Genomic DNA, 21,402 nt, shown 5'->3' with positions numbered 1-21,402 from the left:
TGTAGATGTCTGTTAATTTCATTTGAGCTATGATGCTACTTAGTTTACATAGATACATAACATATGTAGTTGTTGGGATGGACTGTAATTTGGTGAGAGTCAGGTATTGAAGTTACCCATTGGTACCTTCATATTATTTTATCTTTGTCTTTGTTTTGTTCTAGTTCTCCTATCGTATCTTCGTATCTTCAAATTTGAATTCTGTTCTCTCTTAGGCCATTGTATTGCTAAGACTTTCCACAGAGTTTTTTTTTTTTTTTTTTCCTCCAGAATTACAGTTGGCTTTTCTTCAGTATTTCTACTCTTTGCTGAATTTCTCTTTCATGTTTCATGTGCCTTGTTTAGCTGTATGTGTCTTTGAACATATTCATAATTGTTATTTTGAGTTTATTATCTGGAATTTCATCTTACCCACTAGATGTCATTAATGCAGAATTAGTAATTTTTTTGAGGATCTTGTAATTGTATTGGTATTTATGCATCTGGTATTATTTCTTTGCTTTTTAAAACAGCAGTATTCTTTCAGTTGACTTATTTGCAGTGTGCAAGTAGAACATGGTCGGGCATGGCAGAGTTGAGTGTAATTTAGAAAAAGTTCCTTAGTTTAGGAGTTAGGATGCCTGGTACAAACTCTGTATTGCTGCACCCATAGAATAGTAACTGTGAGAACAGCCAGTTGGATATTACCACTATGCAACTGCTGTACTAGCTAATTAATAACTGTGGCCCTTTTGACTTCAATAACTGTTGGAGGCTAAACCTCCAAGGACAGAATGGAGCACACTGGGATTTTAGTAAGACTAGGACTGAGAGGGAAGTAGAGTGGGCGAGGATAGGGATGAGTATTAGTATTGAAATGAAAAAATCATCAAGGTAAGTAAGTAGCTAAGGGGGGATAGTTGGAATGTTGTTGGGGCCCACAGATTCTAGAGATTGTTTTAAAGCTATGGAAGGTTGCAATTAAGTAAAAGAAGAAGGCATAAGGCCGAGAGAAAGAAGAGGTAGGAATAAGAGGGAAAGTATATGACATAAGGGTGAAAAGTATAGAAAAATGCCATACAGTCAGCTGGGTAGAGAAACACACAAAACAACTCTAACTGAAAAATATATTGAGACAAACAAAACCGTCATGAGCCATAAATGCAAGAATGGAGATCAGATACTAGAAAGAAAAAAAAAAAAATGCTTAAGGAGTGAATGCTGGCATAGCTATGTTGAGTTAGAATGTGAAATTCTTAGATCCCTCTGACTATAATAGGCTCTACTTAGTACTGTGTCAGGGAGGGGTGGAGGAGAGCTGTTGTTTGTAATTTCTGTGTTCCATGTGGTTATGGTGCGTGTGTGCGTGCGTGTGTCTGTGTGTGCGTGCACGCGCATGTGTGTATGTGTGTGTGTGTGTGTGTGTGTGTGTGTGTCGCTGGACCTCCTTTCCTGGACCACACACCCCACCTTGACTTTTGAGCCTGAAGGTCCAGTGTGTGTGAGGAGCAGAACTTCCCATGCAGTTTTTACTGTTTTCCTGCAGTTTTGGTGACTGTAATCTTAAGTTCACTGATGACTGCTTTGAAATAGAAGGACTGTCAAAAAAGGAACACATAACAGGCCTTTCAAGCTGCACTGTTATTTCCGAGAATGCAGGTGAGGAAATGAGGCATGGCTCGCTGATGTGCCCATATCCCAGCTTCTGTGAATGATGGAGTCGTTTGTGCATCTTTCTTTGGAAGAACGGAGTATGTTGGCAGCCTTGCGATTCTTCAGGTAGCTCTCACTGCTCTCTTTCCCCGTAGGGTTCGAAAGATTTTAAATCTGCGTGTGTTTGAGGATGAGAGTGGGAAACACTGGTCCAAGAACGTGATGGATAAGCAGTACGAGGTGCTGTGTGTCAGCCAGTTCACCCTCCAGTGTGTCCTCAAGGGGAACAAGCCTGACTTCCACCTAGCGATGCCCACAGAGCAGGCGGAGAGCTTCTACAACAGCTTCCTGGAACAGCTGCGCAAGAGCTACAGGCCAGAGCTCATCAGAGGTAGGAGGGCTCACACAGAAAAAGACACAAGAGCAAACAAAGTTCTGGGTTCGATTCCCCTACATCAAAACAACATCTCCTCCTCAAATAAAAAGAAACAAGTGAAATTAATTATGACAGAGTTTTAAATGTTTACTTTCAAACTATGTGTGTGTGTCTGTGAAGGTATATGTGTGTGAGTGCAGGTTTGCCCACAGGTCAGAAGTTCATCAGATCCCCTGAAGCAGGAGTTACAGACAGTGAGTTGCCTGACACGGATGCTGGGAACTGAACTCCAGATCTTTGCAAGAGCAGCAGAAGTTCTTAAGTCTTGAGCATTCTTTAGCCCTGTAGGCTTATTTTTATTTGGTTTAATATATGTAGACTATTGTGGTATTAGGCAGGTAATCAGTACAAAAAATTCTGAGATTCTATGTCTTCCTACCTATCTATCTATTTATCTGTCTGTCTGTCTGCCTACCTATCTACCTACATATCTGGGTATCTATAAAATATATTCTTTGTGTGTTTGGGGACAAGAGTGGGAGACACTGGTTCAAGAGCATAATGGATAAGCAGTGTAAGATGCTGTGTGTCAGCCAGTTAACTCTCCAGTGTGTCCTCAAGGGAAACACACACACACACACACACACACACACACACACACACACACATGTTTTACGTGTGTGTGTGTGCACATGTGTATAAAAATGTGTGTATAAACGTATGTATAAAAAGGTCTTTTCATTTTAGAGAATAGTAGAATCCTGAGGCTGAAGATAGAGTTTAGTGGGTAAGAGTGCCTACTTGCTGTGAAAACAAGAAGAAGGTGAACAGTGTTGTGATATAGTTTAGAGGTCCTGACTGGTGAACAGTGTTGTGATATAGTTTAGAGGTCCTGACTGGCTTCATTTTCTCTGCTGGTTAAAGAATTAAAAAGCAGGAAAAATCTGAAGCTCAAAGGTGTCAGCAGAGAAATCTCAAGCACCGAAGTCAAAATCCGGAGTGGAAGAAAGGCATTCATGAGGGTGTGTATGTCACGCTCATAGCAGGTGCACAGAGGAAAAGGCCTTCTGCAAAGCAGAGGGGGATCAGGAAGCCGAAATCTGGGGCGGGCTGTTTAAAACCTCTCAAGTTTTCCTTCCTTACTTTAGGACTGGCTCAGAACTGTTGTGTGCTGGGTGAAGGAGATGCCCACACAGCGGGGGCTCCCCAGCAGACCCAGGATTAAGCACAAACTGAACACAAGCACTGTTTTCATAGAGAGGCCCTTTATTAAGTAGGGAAGAAAAGTTAAAATGGCTGCTTTCTGACTCAGGGAGAAATAAAACGGCAGCAAATGACCTTGCAGGTGTCATTCTTAAGAGGAGGATAAGGGGAGGTCTGTGTTAGAGTGTTAGAATGGGCTAGGATGGTAAAGGAGGTAGAGGATGAGGGAGAAGGGGAAGGGGATTAGGGAAAGGGTGGTAGGAATACAGTGTAAAGGGCTGGGAGCGCATATGGCTGTACCTGCAGCTGGTGATGGCGGGCAGATGGGAAACAGAGGCCTGTAGACGTGACTCATATTGAAAGTTTTATTGAGGGGAGGTGAGAAAATGAGGGAAGGAAAGAGAAAAGAAGTAAAGAGACAGAGACAGAGAGAGGACAGAAGAGAAGAGGGGGTCAGGAAAAGTCCTGTCTGCCTTTTCAGGGGAACAGGGGAAAGAGAAGTGGGTGGAATTTTCCTTTTAAAGGGCCAGGGTACATACACCTGCTATGCGCAGGTGGGGGAGAGGCCGGGCCAGGTCTGCATGGATCACAACAGGGGGCCATGGATATTTGTCCAGGAGGGACAAAGGACTGCCCCTGTATAGAGGGGGGCAGACATGGAACATAGGCAAATGGTGGTTTATAAAAGTTAAGGGGAGAAACCCGTGTTAGGATGAGGTATAATTTTAATTGGGCATGTTAATTAGGTCAGCCAAAGTTGGATTCTGATTGCTGGACCTTGGTGGTCAGCCTCAGGAGGAGGAAGTGGCCCAATAAGGGAAGAGGCCTTGGTGGCTGGCTTTAGGAATGTAATCTAACTGTTTTAGCAAGGAGGAGGGAATGGGGAGAAGGGCAAAACCTTCCAGAGCTACATGCTCTAGTGGGCTAATGTCCCTTCAACCAGTCCTGAGCAGGCCTTGAGCTCCTCAGCCAGTCCATCAGCAGGGGGCCTGCTGGTGGGAGACAGAAGGCTGGAAAGCCTTTGTTTTTAAGTTGCCAGGCTTTTGTCTCTGATCAGAAGGGTGAAGAAGTTGGCTATATCCTGCTGATCCCTCTCTCCAGCTCTAAATACCTTCCTTGTTTTCTTCCTTCCTTCCTTCTTTCCTTCCTTCCTTCCTTCCTCTCTCTCTCTCTCTCTTTCTTCTTCTTATTGTATGTATGTGGGTTGTGTTTCTTTAATTCTCTTCCTTGTAAAATGTGTCCATTTGTCATGAAGACACATGTGCAGTAATTTTGTGCTTTGAATCAAATCCCAGCCTTTCCTTGGGTTCAGAGAGAGGAGGATAGTTCCGCTTCTTCTGGAAATGGCCTCATGTAGAACTAACCCCTTTCATGAGATAGCTCATGGGTGCGTCTCTGGGGTCCTCTGACCTAGCTTTGCTGTAAACATACTAATTCAAGTGAGCGGTTCTCGGAGGAGTTACTTCTTCGCAGAGCCAAGGCTTGGGAACTGTCAGCATTGTCTTTCCTGCTGTGGAATGTTCATAGCATCATCCAATATCCAATTTCCGTGAAATCTCGGATGTATTTCAGGGGCACTTTCAATGGGGGGGGGGCATCAACACTGCTTATGACATGCTTGACTGAATGCAAAACAGCTTCCATCCCAGTCCTTAGAGAGGAGCGGTTCATATATAATAGATGCTTTCAGCTTTGAAGTAGTATGAATTTTTATCCATTATATGAAGGGCCTGAAGTAATGTGCTGTAAACAATGTCATTTTATAATGGGTCAGAATTTAAACTCATGGGAAATGATTGTCTAATTACTTTTAGGAAACATGACATGAATTTTGAATCAAAAAGTGTAGAGTTCTAGCCAAAATCCCTGCAACTTTTGGAGTTTTGGAATGGCTATGGTTTTGTCAACAGAGCGTCTCTCTCTTCTGGCTGTAGCTCCCCTCCAGCCTGCAATGGGAGGAGTGCAGTGTGTTTTCCATGCTCACTGCCTTTGATTATTTCTGAGAATTTGGCTTCCAGCTTCGTGGGAAGCCTTTGAGCTAAAGAGATGTGAGGTTGCAAATGAACTGCTGAATACGTTTTCTTCATTTTTGCATTTTTTTCAGGGCCACTTCAGCAACTTTGAAATGTAAAGTATTTTAACTAGTTTTAACATTTTTTTCATTTCCTTCTCCTTTCATGGTTGAACATTTATTTTGCATTTATAATTTGTTCCTTCCCATTCCCAGCAAGTGCCCATTGGATTACATACATTTTCTTGATAGTCATAGCTCTTCCCACTCAGTCCAGCAGTGGTTCATGTGCCAGGCAATGAAGTCTATTGTCTCACTTTCCACTGTTTGTGATGGTGATGTAACCATGAGCTCTTTCCTGGACCTACATAGAATGGGCGCCCCCACGGGCAAGTTAGGTATGTTACCCCACTTTATAGTAGTAGTCAGTACATAGCATCCAAACCGCATCTCTTATTGGGGGCTTTGTATCATCTAGACCCTGTGCAGAGTAAGCACTTCCCATTGATTACCCACTTGCTTTTTCACAACAAACTAAGAACCAGTCTGTCTCCATCTTAGGTTTGAATGGCATTTATATCTTTGTTTTAAAAAGTTGTTTATAACTACCTTGCAACCCTGCCTTTGTTTCAACAGGGTTGTTACATGCACCTTATTATGCCCACATGGCAACCATGTCTTTGTTTCAGGTGGTCATTAGGACTAACTTGTTACCATGTTCTCTAATGTAACCATGCCTATTTTGCCTCCCAAATCTGCAATTTGGAAACCCCTTATCCTTGAGCTATAAAAACCTTATCTTCCTCACATCCAAGGTTGACCTCTCAAGTCCCACCTCAGGGGGAGGCAACCTGTGTTCACGAATTAAAAAGCTTGCCTTAATAATTGATTAATTTAATTAATTTGGCCATGATGATTTGGGTGGTGGTCCTTCTCCCATCTTTGGGATTAACACAACTCTTAGGTGGGCAAGACATTACCTTCATTTTACTGATGAGGAAGCTGAGGTGTATCAGGTAACCCATGGGTAGCTATTTAGTGAGTGACAGAGCCTGGATCAGGTGAGCATCCGTCCCTAGAGGCTGTCACTGATGTGATCAGTCCACTGTGAAATGCTCACCTGGCCTCTCTGGCCTTCTCTCCTATCCTTCCGCCTTCATCAGGTCTGTGGGGACTTTTCTGCCCTCTGTGCTGTGCTCAGGGAATTCAGTAAAGGGTTTGAACCTCATGAAGGATTTGTAAACGAACAATATGCCTTTTTTTGTCTTTTAAGTGAGAGGTGATATTTTTCCAGGGTTTTAAGTCCTTCTTACTGCAGGTTTTGTAGTTTCCACTCAGGCAGCTTTGTGATTTCTCTATCAGTGAGATACTGTCCATCAGGCCTGGTCCTGGGCTGGGTACAGAGCACAGCAGGAAGGAGACTGTCCTTGACTAATGCAGCTTACACCCTGTGTGTTAGACACTGAGTGGGTGGGGCTAGTCCTTGCCATGGCACCTGTTCTGAAAGCCTCATATTCTGCAGGGCTGCTGAAACAAACTCCCAGGGCTTGTGGGGAAAATGGGAGAATAAGCAAACTGCTAAGCTGGGTGGTGGTCGTGTATACTTTCCTTTTGCTCATATTCCGAACCCCCAAATCACCGAGTCTTTTATTATTTAATGAGTTAACTGTATTAATTTGGTTTCTTGTCTGTCTGACACAGCGGGTGAGGCAGAGAAGGACCCAGAAGGGCCGAGGAGCAGGAAATGGGAATTTATTGGGTAGAGCAAGGGGAGTGTCTAGGGGTCTGCAACAGTTGCTATGTCCTATAGGCCCTCCCAGGGCGGTTGCTATGCTCTGTACTCCACTGTTCCTGTAAAGAACATCCAGAGCCTGTCAGCTAACTTCTGATTGGTTCCTTGCCACATGGAGTGTATCCGACCTTCTAGTGACTGGGGCAGGTCAGAAGGTATGAAACTCAGCAATATGTGCAGAGTCAGAGGTCTACATCTTGCTGGGTCTTTTCTGCATCCTGTCGTAGCTACTAAAGCAGGGAGCTGGGTGATGGGTCTGGTCCCTTCACTTTTAATCCCACTATTCAGGAAATAGAGGCAGGAGGATCTCTGTGAGTTTGAGGCCAGCCTGATCTACAAAGCAAGTTCCAGGACAGCCTTGGCTACACAGAGAAACTCTGTCTCAAAAAACCAAAAACCAAACCAAACTAAACCAAACCAAACCAAACCAAACCAACCCCCCCAAACAATCCACCCCAAACCCCCAAGCCCCCCAACACTGCAGAGGACTTGTCATTGCGCTGGCCAGCAGGAGTTGCTGCCTTGTCATTTTCATAAGATACTGTGGGGGCTTGTGTCGGAGCTGAGAGCTTTCTCCTTTCCTCTGTAGATGGCCATTTTGTTCTTGTTGTACTGCCCTCATTGCCCGAGACACCCACCTCTGCTCTGATGTAGCCTATGTGGTAAATGAACTCTTTAGTGCTTACTTATTTATTTAGAGACATGATTTTGCTGGGTAGCTCAGGCTGCCCTCGAACTTGTCTCTTATTGTTTCAGCCTTCATTTCCAAAGTTCTGGGGTTTTAGTTGGTTGCCACCACTTTTGGCTTCTGTATTCTTTCTTATTTATCATTAGGTGTAAGGAAATACTCACTGCAGAAGCCGTTGTCATGGGTGCCTCCTTTAATGACTGGTGCTCTTGCAGTGAGTGGGCATAGGTATTAAGGAGGCTGCCTAGGTTCTTGATTTTTTTTTTTTAAACTTTTTGATTGATTCTTTGTGGATTTGACACTATGCATCTTGAGCCTACTTATTTCCTTGTCTCCTTGCGTCTGCTCTCTGCCCTTATGACTTCTTCTCAAAAAAAAAAAAAAAAAAAAAAAAAAAAAAAATCTAAAAGAACAACCCAAACCAACCAACCAACCAAACAAAAAATTCTGGGCATGGAAGCTGTTGTGTGTCCCAGTGAGTTTGTACATCTTTACTTGTAAGTGTTCATTGCTGTGAGTCTTTGGTCTGGTTCGAGGCCTCTGACTTCTGCTGTACTATTTATTGATAATGGCCCTCGCTAGGACACATCTTGTATATCCTGTTGTTATTCTGTGTCATGCAGATCCTGCAGTTTTGGATCAGCAGGCCCGTCCCCTTCTCACACTCCTGCAGTTAGTTCATAGATGAGGTGGATGTTGGGTGGGCTAACTCATAGCCCTGGTTCTGAGTCTGGGTGGTAGCTGGGATGGTCAGCTTGCCAGTTTTTTTCTCCTTGCCGCCACCCAGGTGAACTCTCCAGCACTGCCTCATCCAGTGCAGCAGACAGCAAGGGGCTGAGCAAATTCTCCAGGCTCTCATGTCCTCTGGTCTGGCTCATGGGCACCCGCACATCACCAGGGCCAGCGGACAGCTTTGCTCAGTTGAGGTGCAGGGCCCACTCGTGATCCTTGTGCTTTCTCACTGTCTGGCTTCTTCAGATGACTGCTTAGAAGAAAAGTCCTAGTACACAAGTGGACACGCTTACCCCTCTGTTTTAGAATGAGCTAGTTATGAAGTAGCAATGAAAATAATCTTATGGTTGCCGGGGGGGGGGGGGGGGGGGGCGAGAAGGTTGTCAACACAACATGAGGAACTGTAGTAAGGGTCGTAGCATTAGGAAGGTTGACAACCTCAGCCCCAGATTGGCTGAGTGGCCGCTGGAATGAAGTCAGTGGTGGCTTATGCTGCCACTCAGGGATCTCCAGTTTTGAGATGAATGTAGAGAGCACATTTGACAGGGGCCATGGAACACTCTCTAAGTTGAGTGCTAAATAGACATTGTTTTAGAGTCATGGAAAAGTAAATGTTGTACCAATGTGAAGTGGTTGAAAAGAAAGGGCCCACCCTTCCAAGCTTCTAAAGCTTCTAATTCTAGCAGTGAGTCATGTGTAGCAGGACCTAAGAAAGCCTCCTAGGCAAATCAGAAGTTACTATAGCATAAAGCACTCCCACTCCCTTTACACTTGCTGTAGGTTCTTATCTGTCATGGGCAAAGAGCTAGGGCAATGTGGACAGGCACTAAGGGAGGTAGTAGCTTGTGATTGGCCAGCTCTGTGCCCTGCATGGAACATCCATTATGTTTAGGCCTCCTGCAGCTTTATAATGCAATGAGAAGGTGCTGGGAGCCAGGAGACCACATCTAGTTCTTGCTCTGTGGTTAGTAGTTAATGCCTATGGATTTGTCTAATTTCCTACACTTCTTACTACTTAAATCATTTTAGCAGCATGAGTGAACTTTTAGCAGATGCTGGCTTTGGCAAGAACTGTGAGGCAAAGTCATTATTCTGAATATAAATTTAGAAAATTACAGTGTGGGTCTGGTCTTTACTGTTGACGAGTGCAAGGCTGGCTGATTGTGGGATGGGCACATGCTCCTATGCTCCTGTGTGCAAGCTTGGTACAGGTGTGTGACTGATTTTTTTTTTTTTTTTTTTTTTCTAAATTGGTTCGCATTTTCTGTCACTCTTGTCTTTTCCTTCCCTCTTCAGTAACTGGCTTTCTTATTTATTCCTACATGTCTCTGTTTTTAGACTTAGTTTACATCAGCTCATGACTATACTTTGGCTTTCTTCTTCCCATATGGGGACCTGCTTCCACTTTCATCCGTTTTTGTTTTTGTGTTTTTCAAGACAGGGTTTCTCTGTGTAGCCCTGGCTGTTCTGGAACTCACTCTGTAGACCAGGCTGGCCTCGAACTTACAGAGATCTGCCTGCCTCTGCCTCCCGAGTGCTGGGATTAAAGGTGTGTGCCACCACCACCCAGCCCACTTTCACCCTTACTTCCTGTCTTTTGATGGTTTCTTAATTGATTTTGCATAGTGAAGAACAACCTAATCTTAGCAGTTCCTTTTCTTACCTGCAGTTAGTGTCTGTGGTGCCCATAGTCCAGTGCTGGTGGGTGGTGGAGATTTTGTGCCTCGGTTTTCATGGTCTTACCTGGTGTGATGGCATGAGGACAGGCTCATGAGGATGACTGCTGTCTCATCCTTCCTTTTCCTTCGGTAGTTTGGAACTCGAGCGTCCCCTAAAGGCCCATTTATCAAAGATGCTAAAGCTTTGTTTTCTAGTTGTGGCTCTTATGGAAGGTAGTGGGAACTTTAGGAAGTGGGGCCAGTGGAAGGAAGTGAGGTCACGGGGGTGGTGGTGGTGGTGGTGGCGGCGGCATGCCTTTGAGGGGGATACTGGAACTTAAGCCTCTCCTCTCTCTCTCTTAAAGAATATTTTATTTTAGTTGTTATTGTTGGTGTGTGTGTGTGTGTGTGTGTGTGTGTGTGTGTGTTGTATATGTGTCAGTACCCTTGGAGACTAGGAGAGGTGTTTGAGTGCCTGAAGTTGGGGTTAGAGGCGATTATGAGCTGTGGATATAGGTGTTGGAAACTGGACTCAGGTCCTCTGAAAAATCAGGAAGTGCTTCCATCACTCCACCCCTTGCCCCCTTCTTCCTGTTTCCCTGAGGTAAGCAGCAGCTTTGTTCTGCTCTGTGCTCTCTGTAGTGATGCTTTGTCTTGCCACAGGCTCATAGTGGCAGGCTTTAGATGCCATGGTTGGAAACTCCTGCAGCTATGAGTCAAAAGAACCTTTTCTTCTTGTGAGGTGAATGCCTCAGGTATTTTGTTATAGTAGCAGTTACCTGATGAACACACTCCCTCTCTTGGCTTCTCTTCCTTCCTATCCTTATTTTCTTTCTTCTTTTTTTAATCTCATATCCTTAACTCCCTCCACACTCCTGATCATGAATCGCAAGCCTGGCTCTTTCTTCACAGTCTATAATGGTAGTTCAGTTTAAAGAAATAAGGACGGTATTTTATTTAAGTTTCATTTTTATTTATACTTTGTGTCTTTCACATTGTGCATCTCGATCCCACCCATCTCCTGTCCCCTTGTATCTGCTCTCTGCCTCTGCTTCCCCTAATAAAACAAAATAAAGTTTAAGATTAAAAAAGGAAAAAAAAAAAAAAAAGACAAAAAAGGAAGAAAGGGGAAATCTCGTCATGGGAGCAGTGTGACAGACACAGTGAGTCTTGAAGTAAAGTCCTCGCAGGACAGTATTTTAAAAGATGAAACCCCTATTCATCACTGTTTAGTCCAAGTACTCCACCCTCAGCAAGAGTCATAAGAGGGATTCGTAATCTTATTGATCTTGAAAATACAGGAATACTGATGAATTTGTTGACTTTTAATGTTCTTCACATCTACACTTTACTGAAGAAATGAATAGTACATGTGTCTTTTTTTTTTTTTTTTTTTTTTTAAATCAGTTTTCCTTTGCTGTGTCCTGAGGGAATCCATCCACTTTGTGGGTTCTTTATGTTGTTTAGCCCTTCACCCATCCTCTGAGTTAAACATCAGCCATTTATTTTCATTTCTATTTCAGTATGCACACACACAACCTACCTGGTCTGTTTAGTGTTGCTTGTGTGTGTATGTGTGTGTGTGTGTGTGTGTGTGTGTTTAGGGCAGACCACTCGAGATTGGATAGCCTGTCAGGGGGCCTGTCTCTGGACCAAACAGATTCTCTTCCTGTCTGTTGTCAGTTGATGGCATGGAGCTCTTTATCTAGGGCTGGGACTTCATGTCATTTCCCCTGTCCTCGTTTGCATGTCACCTGGTGTTGTCATCAAGCAGGGCTTGTTTAGGCAGCCATGCTGTTGAGATCTTAGGTGTAGTGTAGCTTCCCTACCATGTTTAGAAGACACAATCTCACAGCAGGTGCCCTGGTCCTCTGGCTCTTACAATTTTTCCTGCTCTGTCTTTTGTGATTGTCCTGAGCCTTAGGTGGAGAAGTGCATTCCAGATGTGTCAGCTGGGAGTAGGCACCCCACAGTCACATAGTCTCTGCATTTTGACCAGCTGTAGTGGTCTCCATCCACTGCAGAAAGGACAGTTTTTCTTTAAACATCTTTGTAGGCTTTTTGTTTTGGGGGTTTATTTCTGGACTCCCAGTTTTATTTCACTGTTCTGTCCTTATGTCAGAATCACACCATTTTGATTTGAAATTGGGATACCTTGGGACACCTGAGTCTTCTTTTTTCCTTGTGTTTGAATAGCTGGTTTGATGCAGAAGTTTAAACCTGCACAGTCCCACAATGGAAAGTGTGACCCTTTATCCCTGTCCAGCCTTGTTCCCCTAGCTTTCTACACATATTACTTTTTCTGTTTATCTATTGTAGATGCAGATGCAAGCAAATGTGAGTGTTTGGCTTTTAATGTAAAAGGTAGCATGCAATAAACTGTCTTTATCTGCGTGCTCTTGTGCCCTAAAGTCTCCCCACAGCACTTTAGCCCGATGTCCTACATCTTTTTGTTGTCAGCCAGGTAGTGCTTATGGCAGGAGCATACTGTGGCTCATTGGGGCCTGTGAGATGGCTCAGTGAGTGTAAGTGCTCACTCTGTAACTCTGGTGACTTGAGTTTGATCTTCAGAACCCACATGGTGGAAGGAGAGAACTGGTTCCAGAAAGAAGTTGTCCTTTGACCTCAATGCCATGCACTCATGTCCACAACACACACACACACACACACACACACACACACACACACACTAATACAATACAACCCCCAAAGTGATGCAAAAAATAAATTTGTACACATACCACCTTCTGTGGAGGTCATATACCCAGGATGGGATTGACAGTTGTGCCAGAGGGTGCTGCCCTTTCCATAGTTTATGACATCTCTCCTTTCTTCATAATGTTGTCAACAGAGTGCATTTTTAATTTCAAGATTTCATTCCCCCTGTTTGATAATTTCATTGTAGTTTTAATGTGCAGAGTGTGGTTGAACCTTTTTCAGATTATTTTTAGTGTTTTTATTATTTTTTTTGAAAACTACCTTATAATTGATTTAGTTCTTTTTTATTTCCGTGTTTTACTTTAATCTTCTGTCTTTCCATGTCTTTACTTTGTGTTGTGTGGTCTATTTGTTGTCTACTTTACTGGTTTCTTATTTCATTTAGCGTTTTACTTTTGCTAAATAGTAAATTCATGGTCTGAAAGTGTCAGAATTTCCATGGCTCCTTTTTTTTTGTCACATCTGATCCCTTAGCAAATGGCCCAAGGATCTCTGTTGACATGTGCATGGAACAGGCTGCCACTTCTTGCTAAGGACACTCTAGTCTAATACATCAGAGTCTGCCATCTTAACTCTTGGGACAGCTTCTCCCTCCTGCCTCCAGCTGGGTCTCCCTCAGGCAGTCCTCACAATGGTTAGCATCTCCCTGGAGATGTTTAGTTTGGGAAAGCTTTCTTACTTCTCAACAGTACTTATAAGGACAATAGTGTGTGTGTGTGTGTGTGTCAGTGTGTCTGTGTCTGTGTTCATGTGTGGGGTAGGAGAAAGCATTATGCCTTCCTAAGGACTGCCTTTCTCTTCCTGGGGGGACAGGAATAGGTGAAGGGTGGTTGTGAGCAGAGATGCCTTTTGGCCATGGGGGTGCCCTGTTTGGGAGGTGGTCCTAGCTCAGTCCTCTTGGTCCACCTTTGAGCCTCTGAGGCTATTCCTGCTGTGCATCCTTTGTTCCCTAAAGTTCTAACCTGGGTCTTTTTTTTTTAATTTTATTTAATTTTATATAACAGTCCAATTAAATGAAAACAAACATTTATACACAATATTTGGGAGTTTGGGCGTCGTTCTTTCCAAACTACTTCCTGCTGGTAAGAGGCACTGTCTTGGGGGATTCGAAGAAGATTCAGATATCCTGGCTGTAGTCTGTAGGGCTGTTTTGTCCTGCTGTTTTGAATGTAGGATCAGCTTGTACTCTGTTTCAGGCGGTCTGGCGTGATCAAACCACATTAGTCTGGAAGGAATCCACATCTTTTCATTTTCTGTGGAAACAAAAATAGAAATCCTTTTCCCCAGTAACTTGTCCTTCAACTTAAATTTTGGAGTCAAAGCATTTTTTTTTTTTTTTTAGTTTAATATATTATTTTACATGTCGATCCCAGTTCCCTCTCCCTCCCTCCCTCTCTCGCTCCCTCCCTCCCCAGCCCTCCCTCCCTCCTTCCCTTCCTTTTTACCCTCTCTGCCCTCTCACATGCACTCTAAACACCCTCCCCTCCCATCCCCCCACCCCAATTCCATATGTAGGGGAGTGCCATCCAGTTGGGGTCATGTAGATCTGACAGGTCCTGTGAAGTAGGGACTAGGGCTTCTCTCCTGTCTCTAGATTAAGGCAGTTATCCCTCCATGGGGGATATGTTTGCAAAGTCCTTTTGTGCACCAGGGATACATCCTGGCTCCACTGTCTGAGGTCTCTTAGACTGCTCAGTCCTTCTGGCTGAGACCCATAATCAGGGGGGTCCGAGTCAGTCCCCTGCTGGCTTCCCAGCTATCAGTCTAGTGGGCATTAGCTCCTCCTTGTTCAGGTAAGCTGTCTCTATGTGTTTCTGCAGCCTGGTCTTGTCCTCTCCATCTGGGTTCTAGTTTGACTCAGCTAACCTGGGTCTTTCTAACTGAGCTTAGGTGCTGGACTCACAGATTCAGAGCAATCAAGGAAACTCAACAGTAATTACAAGGACAACAGTGTGTGTGTGGCCACATGCTCCCAAGGGGAAAGACTTACCTCTGGGTTGTTTCCAATCCTGCAGCCAGCTGTCTTGACCAGTTCTGCCCAGCCCAGCAGAAGTTCTGCTGTGAGGTTAAAGGGCTGTTTGAATAGAGCCCACATCTGAATAAGATATGTGAGGAAATCATCTTTAGGGTCAGCAATGTGGACATGCACAGGATTTGAATGTAACCCTCTACCTTTCTCATAGACCTGAGGATAAATTATAGACCAAGATTAAACTCTACATCCCATCCAAGTTCAAAGAAATAGAAGTCTGAGCTCAGAAGAACCTCCCTGGTTTCCTACCTAGTTTCTCTCAGTGGAAGGGTATCCATGGCTGGTCTCATATGGGTTCATTTTAGCAACCATGTCCAACATATTTGCATACTTGTGTTACAAGGTTGTCCTTATAGGTCCTTCAGGGCCTTGAACATTGCAGCATTCCAGCACAGGTTCCTCTGTGCCTCCTTTAGGAGTCGAGGTGGTCTTAAACCTCCTGCGAGGCTTTCTAAGCAGAATGTTGTTAGGAACTGCAGAAGAACACAAAGATGTCTGAGCAAAGCCCAATGGTCAGAGACATTGCCTAGAAGTTCTATGTTAGACAAGATGCATTTCCTTGATTGCTATGAATCTGTGGTTACAGCACCTAAACTCAGTATCATAACTGCACAGTTGAGGTGAATTTTGTTTACCAGCCTGATGGCTGTTTCGTTCAGAAACATGTTTTTGGCTCTGTAGTTTGTGTTTGAGGGTGGCCCCTTCCTGTAATGGGACATTTTTTATCTTGAACCACAGGTGTATCCCCTTCTCTAATACCTCTTGTCATAAAGTCCTGGGCCTGGGACATGGCAACGCACAGAAGTAGCACAGCCAAGCAGAACACTTTCAGAAGGGGATCTGGGGCCTGGAAGGGTCTGCAAGAGTCTAGGGTTTGCTCCTCTTGACCTCTTCATGGCCTCCAGTATAGAATGGAGTTCTATACTCAGGCCTAGCTATTCATGCCCTGAGAAGCTCAGTTACCCATGCTATCCCTATGTGCTGAGGAGGTGTCTTTTCTGGAGACTCTGGTTTCTGCTGAAGGTTCCTAGAGCCCTTGCCACTGCCACTCAGGTGCCTGGAGCCAGACATCCATTGCTGTGTTGTAATCATTGTCCCATGTGTTGCCATGTCCTCTAAGGAGAGAGGGATGCTGAGAAGCGCTGTTGTCTCCATGGAAGCAGGCTCTGCACATGAGGATAGATGCCAGCAGCTTGTCAATGCCATTCCCTTGAGCTCCGCTACACAGTCCCCAGGGTTCAGGTCAAAGCCCTGCCTGCAACTTAACCTTTCCACGGTCTGATCTTTGAATGCATTCTTTTCCCCCATGCCTTCCTGCTGCTCGGTTTCTCCATGTCCCAGCCTGTGTACCCAGAGATGACTCCTCCTTCCTCGATTGGGCTCTGAACAGATCCAAAGTGGAGCAGAAAAGAAGGCTGGGTGCTGAGAACACTTCCAGGGTGGCAGGGACTGCCTGTAGGAATTGGGCTTGGCTTAGGCTAGCCTAAGGCTCTTGTCTAGTACCATGTCCCCTAACAGTCTTCAGAGCGGGACAAGTCCCAGTGGGTCATGGCCATGCTCTGGACAGTAGAGCTTTCACTTAACCAGGCCAAGAAGCAGCAGCATATGCCTTTTGTTTGCTCCATTTCCCTTCAGTAACATCCCCCTCTCACCTGGTAAATTGACTGGGTTGTTTCCCAGATCGACCATCTACTGTGATGGCCAGTGATAGGCATGTTAGTACTAGTGGCCAAGGTTTCTTGTACTCTCATTGCATTCGTGATGACTGTGCTATTGGGTCACAGATTGGCAGCATGGACCTTCTTGGTATGTGGTAAGGGTCAGTTGGGCATTGCTTAGGGACGCATGTCTGCCAACCTCCCAGGTAAACAGTGAACCCTGACGTGTCATTCTGAGCTTCCAGCCTGCTTGGGAAGGGCCTTCCACAGCTGCTGCTGGAGACCAGTTTGTAGATGTTGGGCCCCAGCTGGCTGTTTTCATGCCTGAAACATGTGGCATAAACATGTTTGACACGTGCTTGTCCTGCAGCTCTGGGTGGAACTCTGAGACTTATATTTAAGAACAACTCTATTATATCACCACATGAAACCAGATGTAATTTTGTAGATATGTTCTTGTCTTTTATTTTTAAAAGTGTATTTATTTTCCCTGGCCAGTACAATTTTTCTTGGGGACTTCACCCTTTGATCTGGACTGGAAAAAAAAATGTTACCATTTTAAGACCTCTTAAAACCTGTCTTTGGATTTATTGTGTGTACAAATGGAAATTCAGATAATAGTTCTGTTCCCAACTGAAGAAAAACAGGAAAAGAAAAATAATTTCTCTCCACTTGGAATGAGAACCATGGAGAAGCATGCACCGTATATCCTGGCAACAGAAATTCAAGGTTGGAAATAATTTCCTTCCTCCTGAGTCTGCCTGCAGCTTCCCTGAGGAGTGTAGATGGTGAAATTTGCTACTAATTGTAGCCATAATTTTAGCATGCAATTAAACACATGATTTCCTTCCCAGCTGATGTCTTTTTAGCTAGTGTGATACGGATAAAACAAAGGCTCTGTTGATTTGAACGGCCACTTTAATTATAGGAGGTCACAGAAAGTCACTACTATTTGGGCACATTTGGCTCCCCACCAGGGACCAGATTATCTTGCCTATAAAGATGGTAGGTTGCTTGGGTGCTTTTAATCCCATCTCTAGTGTTGTTGTCTGTGCACTGAAGAAAACCAATGCTGGTGTGTCATGAGACTAAGGAGGAAGTCAACTGGGTAGGAAGAACCAGAGGGAAAACTGATGTGGCGGTGGAAGGCGTGGCTCCAGGAGAAAGATGCTGAGTTGGAGTCATAAGACTGCCATAAGCCATGTGGGCCGGAGTGAGGATGGCTGTGAAGCCCCTTTACCAGATATGGGGCTAAAATGGCCTCCCTCAGTGGCTTTGCCAGTTTGCCTTCCTGCCACGCACGACATCCTGTTCATGTTGTGTTGGCCTTCTTGGTGTTTGCAGGCCTTTCTTGCCAGTTCTCTTGGGCAGGCTGTAACATCTGTGCTGTTTACCCACCTCTCCCTCCCACACCCTTCATGGGGCTGGCCTTTTTGTCCTGTGTTGGCTGGCAGGCCCCGTAGCCAGATTTTTTTTATTACATTGTTGTACATGTGGTCTTTGGACAGATAATGTGTAATATCTGTGTGTAATATTATCGACTCCAACTCTTGAATTTGTTTGAATTGTTCTTTCAGATGGCAAGTTTGGTGCCTACATGCAGGTGCACATTCAGAACGATGGGCCCGTGACTATAGAACTGGAGTCTCCAGCTCCTGGAGCTGCCAACTCTGACCCAAAGCAGGTAAGCCTGAAGCCAGGAGACTGAGTCAATCTCGTGGGTGTAAGGAATGTGCGTTGGCTTAGACTTGGTCTCTGCAGTAGTGCTCATCTTGAGGAAATACCTCATGGCTTCAGCCTCATATTTATTTTAATTGTGTTCTTCTCAAGAATTCATGTTTACATCGTCACTCCTGAGCATGTGGTAGGCTTGACCGAGCAGAGGAAGTGTTTTTAGAAGGGTCTGGTTTTTCCTTTTGGGCTGGTCTTGTACTAGGTGTCATGGCATGCAGTTGCCACTTGGTGGCAGCAGAGCAGCAGCCTTGGCCAGTGTACCCAGTCAGAGTGGTTACCTGGGTTGTGCTTTGTCCAAGGTGTGGGTAGATGAGCCACTCAAGTTTCTTTATAAATCTTCATTTTTCTAAAGCAACATCTGACCTGGATTTACTGCCAACTCTATAAGTGTTCATGAAAAATGTAATTAAAATAGAGAAAGGAGATGTGTGATTGTCCTTGCAAATTTATGTTGTCCCTTTGTGCTTAGCATTTACAAAAGCCTTAATTAACGTATCCATTTGATAGGGACATGAGTCATGACAGGCAGTGGGCCGAGGTGTGTTCCTGCTCTTCCTTCCTAGCATTCTTCCCTGCTAGGATGCTGTAAAGTAGAATGATGAATTCATATGGGAGAGCCATGATGGAAACTGGTATGGAGCAGCGGTTTTCTTCTGTCACTGACACTTTGCATTGACTGGGAAGTCAGACCATGTGTGTAATATTATCAAGCTTCAGAAACGGAACTGAGGGTGTTGCCGTTACTGACGACATTTTATTTGTTTATTTTTATGTATGGGTGCTCTGTCTGCATGTACATCTGTGTGCCAGAAGAGACATTAATCCCACTATAGATGAGCCACCATATGCTTGCTGGGAATTGAACTTATGACCTCTGTGTGCTCTTTTTTATTTTTTATTTTTCTTATTTTACATATCGATCCCAGTTCCCTCTCCCTCCATCCTTCCCTCTCTTCTTCTTTCCTTCTCTCCCTCTCATGCCCCTGACCAACCTCCCATCCCATTCCCCCCCCCCATTTCACAGGGAGGGTGATTCCTTCCAGGAGGGATCAACAAAATCTGTCAAGTCATTTGGGGTAGGGCCTAGGCCCTCCCTCCTGCCTCTAGGTCAAGGGAGCATCCCTCCATGGGGAATGTGCTCACAAAGTCCTTTCATGCACCAGGGATACATCCTGGTTCCACTCTCAGAGGTCCCTTAGACAACCCAGGCCTTGTAGCTGAGGCCCATGTTCAGTGGTTCTGAGTTGGTTCAATGCTGGTTTCCCAGCTATCAGTCTGGGGGTCCATGAGCTCCCCCTTGTTCAGGTCAGCTGTCTCTGTGGGTTTCTGTAGCCTGGTCTTGTCTCCATTTTCTTATCACTTCTCCCTCTCTGCATCTGGATTCGAGTTCTGTTCAGTGTTTAGCTGTGGGTGTTTGCTTCTGTTTCCATCAGCTACTAGATGTGGGCTCCATGATGGTGGATAAGTTAGTCATCAATCTCATTATCAGGGAAGAGCATTTAAGGTAGCCTTTCCATTGTTGCTCAGGTTGTTAGTTGGGGTCATCCTTGTAGGTCTCTGGACATTTCTCTAGAGTCAGTTTTCTCTGACTCTATAATGGCTCCCTCTTTTATGGTCTCTCTCTCTCTCTCTCTTTCTCTCTCTTTGCTCTTGTCTATTCCTCCCCTGACTGACTCTTCCTAGTCCCACATGCTTTCCTCTCCTCCCCTTCTCTTTCTCCTATCTGCCTTTCCACTCACTGTCCCCCCCACTCCCAATATGCTCAGGAGATCTTGTTCCTTCTACCTTCTGTGAAGAACCTTGTATGAATCTCTTAGGTTCCTCCTTGTATCCTAGTTCCTCTGGTGGTGTGAATTATAGGCTGGTGATCCTTTACTCTATGTCTAAAATCCATATATGAGTGAGTACATACCATGTTCCTCTTTTTGTGATTGGGTTACCTCATTCAGGATGGTTTTTTCAAGTTTCATCCATTTGCCTGCAAATTTGAAGATTCCATTTTTTTTTTCCCGCAGAGTAGTATTCCATTGTGCAGATGTGCCACATCTTCTTTATCCATTCTTCAGTTGAGGGGCATCTAGGTTCCTTCCATGTTCTTGCTATTACAAATAACATTTCTATGAACATAGATGAACAGATGTGTTCATGGATGTGGATCATTTGGGTATATGCCTAAGAGCGGAATTGCCGGGTCCTGTGGTAGACTGATTCCCATTTTCCCGAGGAACTTCCATACTGATCTCCAAAATGGCTGTATGAGTTTGCACTCGCACCAGCAGTGGAGGAGTGTTCACCTTTCTCCACATCCTCTCCAGCATAAACTGTCATTGGTGTTTCTAATTTTAGCCATTCTGGCAGGAGTAGGATGGTATCTTCAAATTGTTTTGCAGCCAGTGCTCTTAACTGCTGAGCCAGCTCTCTAGCCCCTACTGATAATATTTAAAAAAAAATACAAACAAAAATAATCCACAGAAAAAATGTAAGCTTTGAGATAAATTGAGGCTTACAGGAAAACCTAACGGAGCCTGGTACAGTCTTTACCTTTACTGAAATTACCATTGATACAATACTGTACATACAAGTCTTATTGGAACTCACTAGCTCTCCCTCCATCCATCTCTTCTCCTCCCCTTTCTCTCCCCCCCCCCTTGCCTTCGGTACAAGGTGTCACTTTGTAGTCTAGGCTGGTCTTGAACTCATGGCAGTTCTCCTTCCCTAAATCTAATAAACGCCAGGATTATAGGCATGAGCTACCATGGCCAATGGCTGCTGCTTCCTCTTCCTCATCTTCTTGGCTAGATCTTACAAGCAGGCACCACACTGCATACAGTTTCACCAGTGTCTGTTTAGCTGTGCAGTATTCCATATGGCATGTAATTACAGTTGTCATTTCTCCTTTGACTTGTCTAATCTGTGACAGTTTCTTGGTCTTTTCTTGCTTGGAGTTTCATGACCTTGACACTTTCCATATGTGCTGTATGTTTTATAGACCATTTCTCTATTTTGTTTTCGTAGTTACAGCAAGGCATTGTGGTGTGGCAGGAATCTGTTTGTTCTAAAGCGATCTTGTTCTCTTTTTAGTGAGGATTATGAAGGTGTGTGACACCTTGCTATCTGGGTAAGGTGGAGTCTACCAGATTTCTCTATCTGTTGTGAAGGGTTGTGAAA

At 44.5% G+C, this 21,402-nt stretch overlaps 1 protein-coding gene across 1 annotated transcript in view; it reads left to right on the top strand.

Annotated features, from left to right (window-relative positions):
• The window catches only part of Dtd1 (D-aminoacyl-tRNA deacylase 1), a 175,480-nt gene that overhangs the window by 11,018 nt on the left and 143,060 nt on the right, over window positions 1-21,402 (top strand). The window contains exons 3-4 of the mRNA XM_051183259.1: window positions 1,788-2,023; window positions 18,078-18,184. Coding sequence (XP_051039216.1) covers window positions 1,788-2,023; window positions 18,078-18,184 — 343 coding nt within the window. The remainder of the gene's footprint in view (window positions 1-1,787; window positions 2,024-18,077; window positions 18,185-21,402) is intronic.

Source organism: Phodopus roborovskii, unplaced genomic scaffold, assembly GCF_943737965.1.
Source record: "Phodopus roborovskii unplaced genomic scaffold, PHOROB, whole genome shotgun sequence".
Lineage (NCBI taxonomy): Eukaryota > Metazoa > Chordata > Mammalia > Rodentia > Cricetidae > Phodopus > Phodopus roborovskii.
Note: the sequence above shows the minus strand (reverse complement) of the source record. Positions and strands in the feature narration are given on the sequence as shown.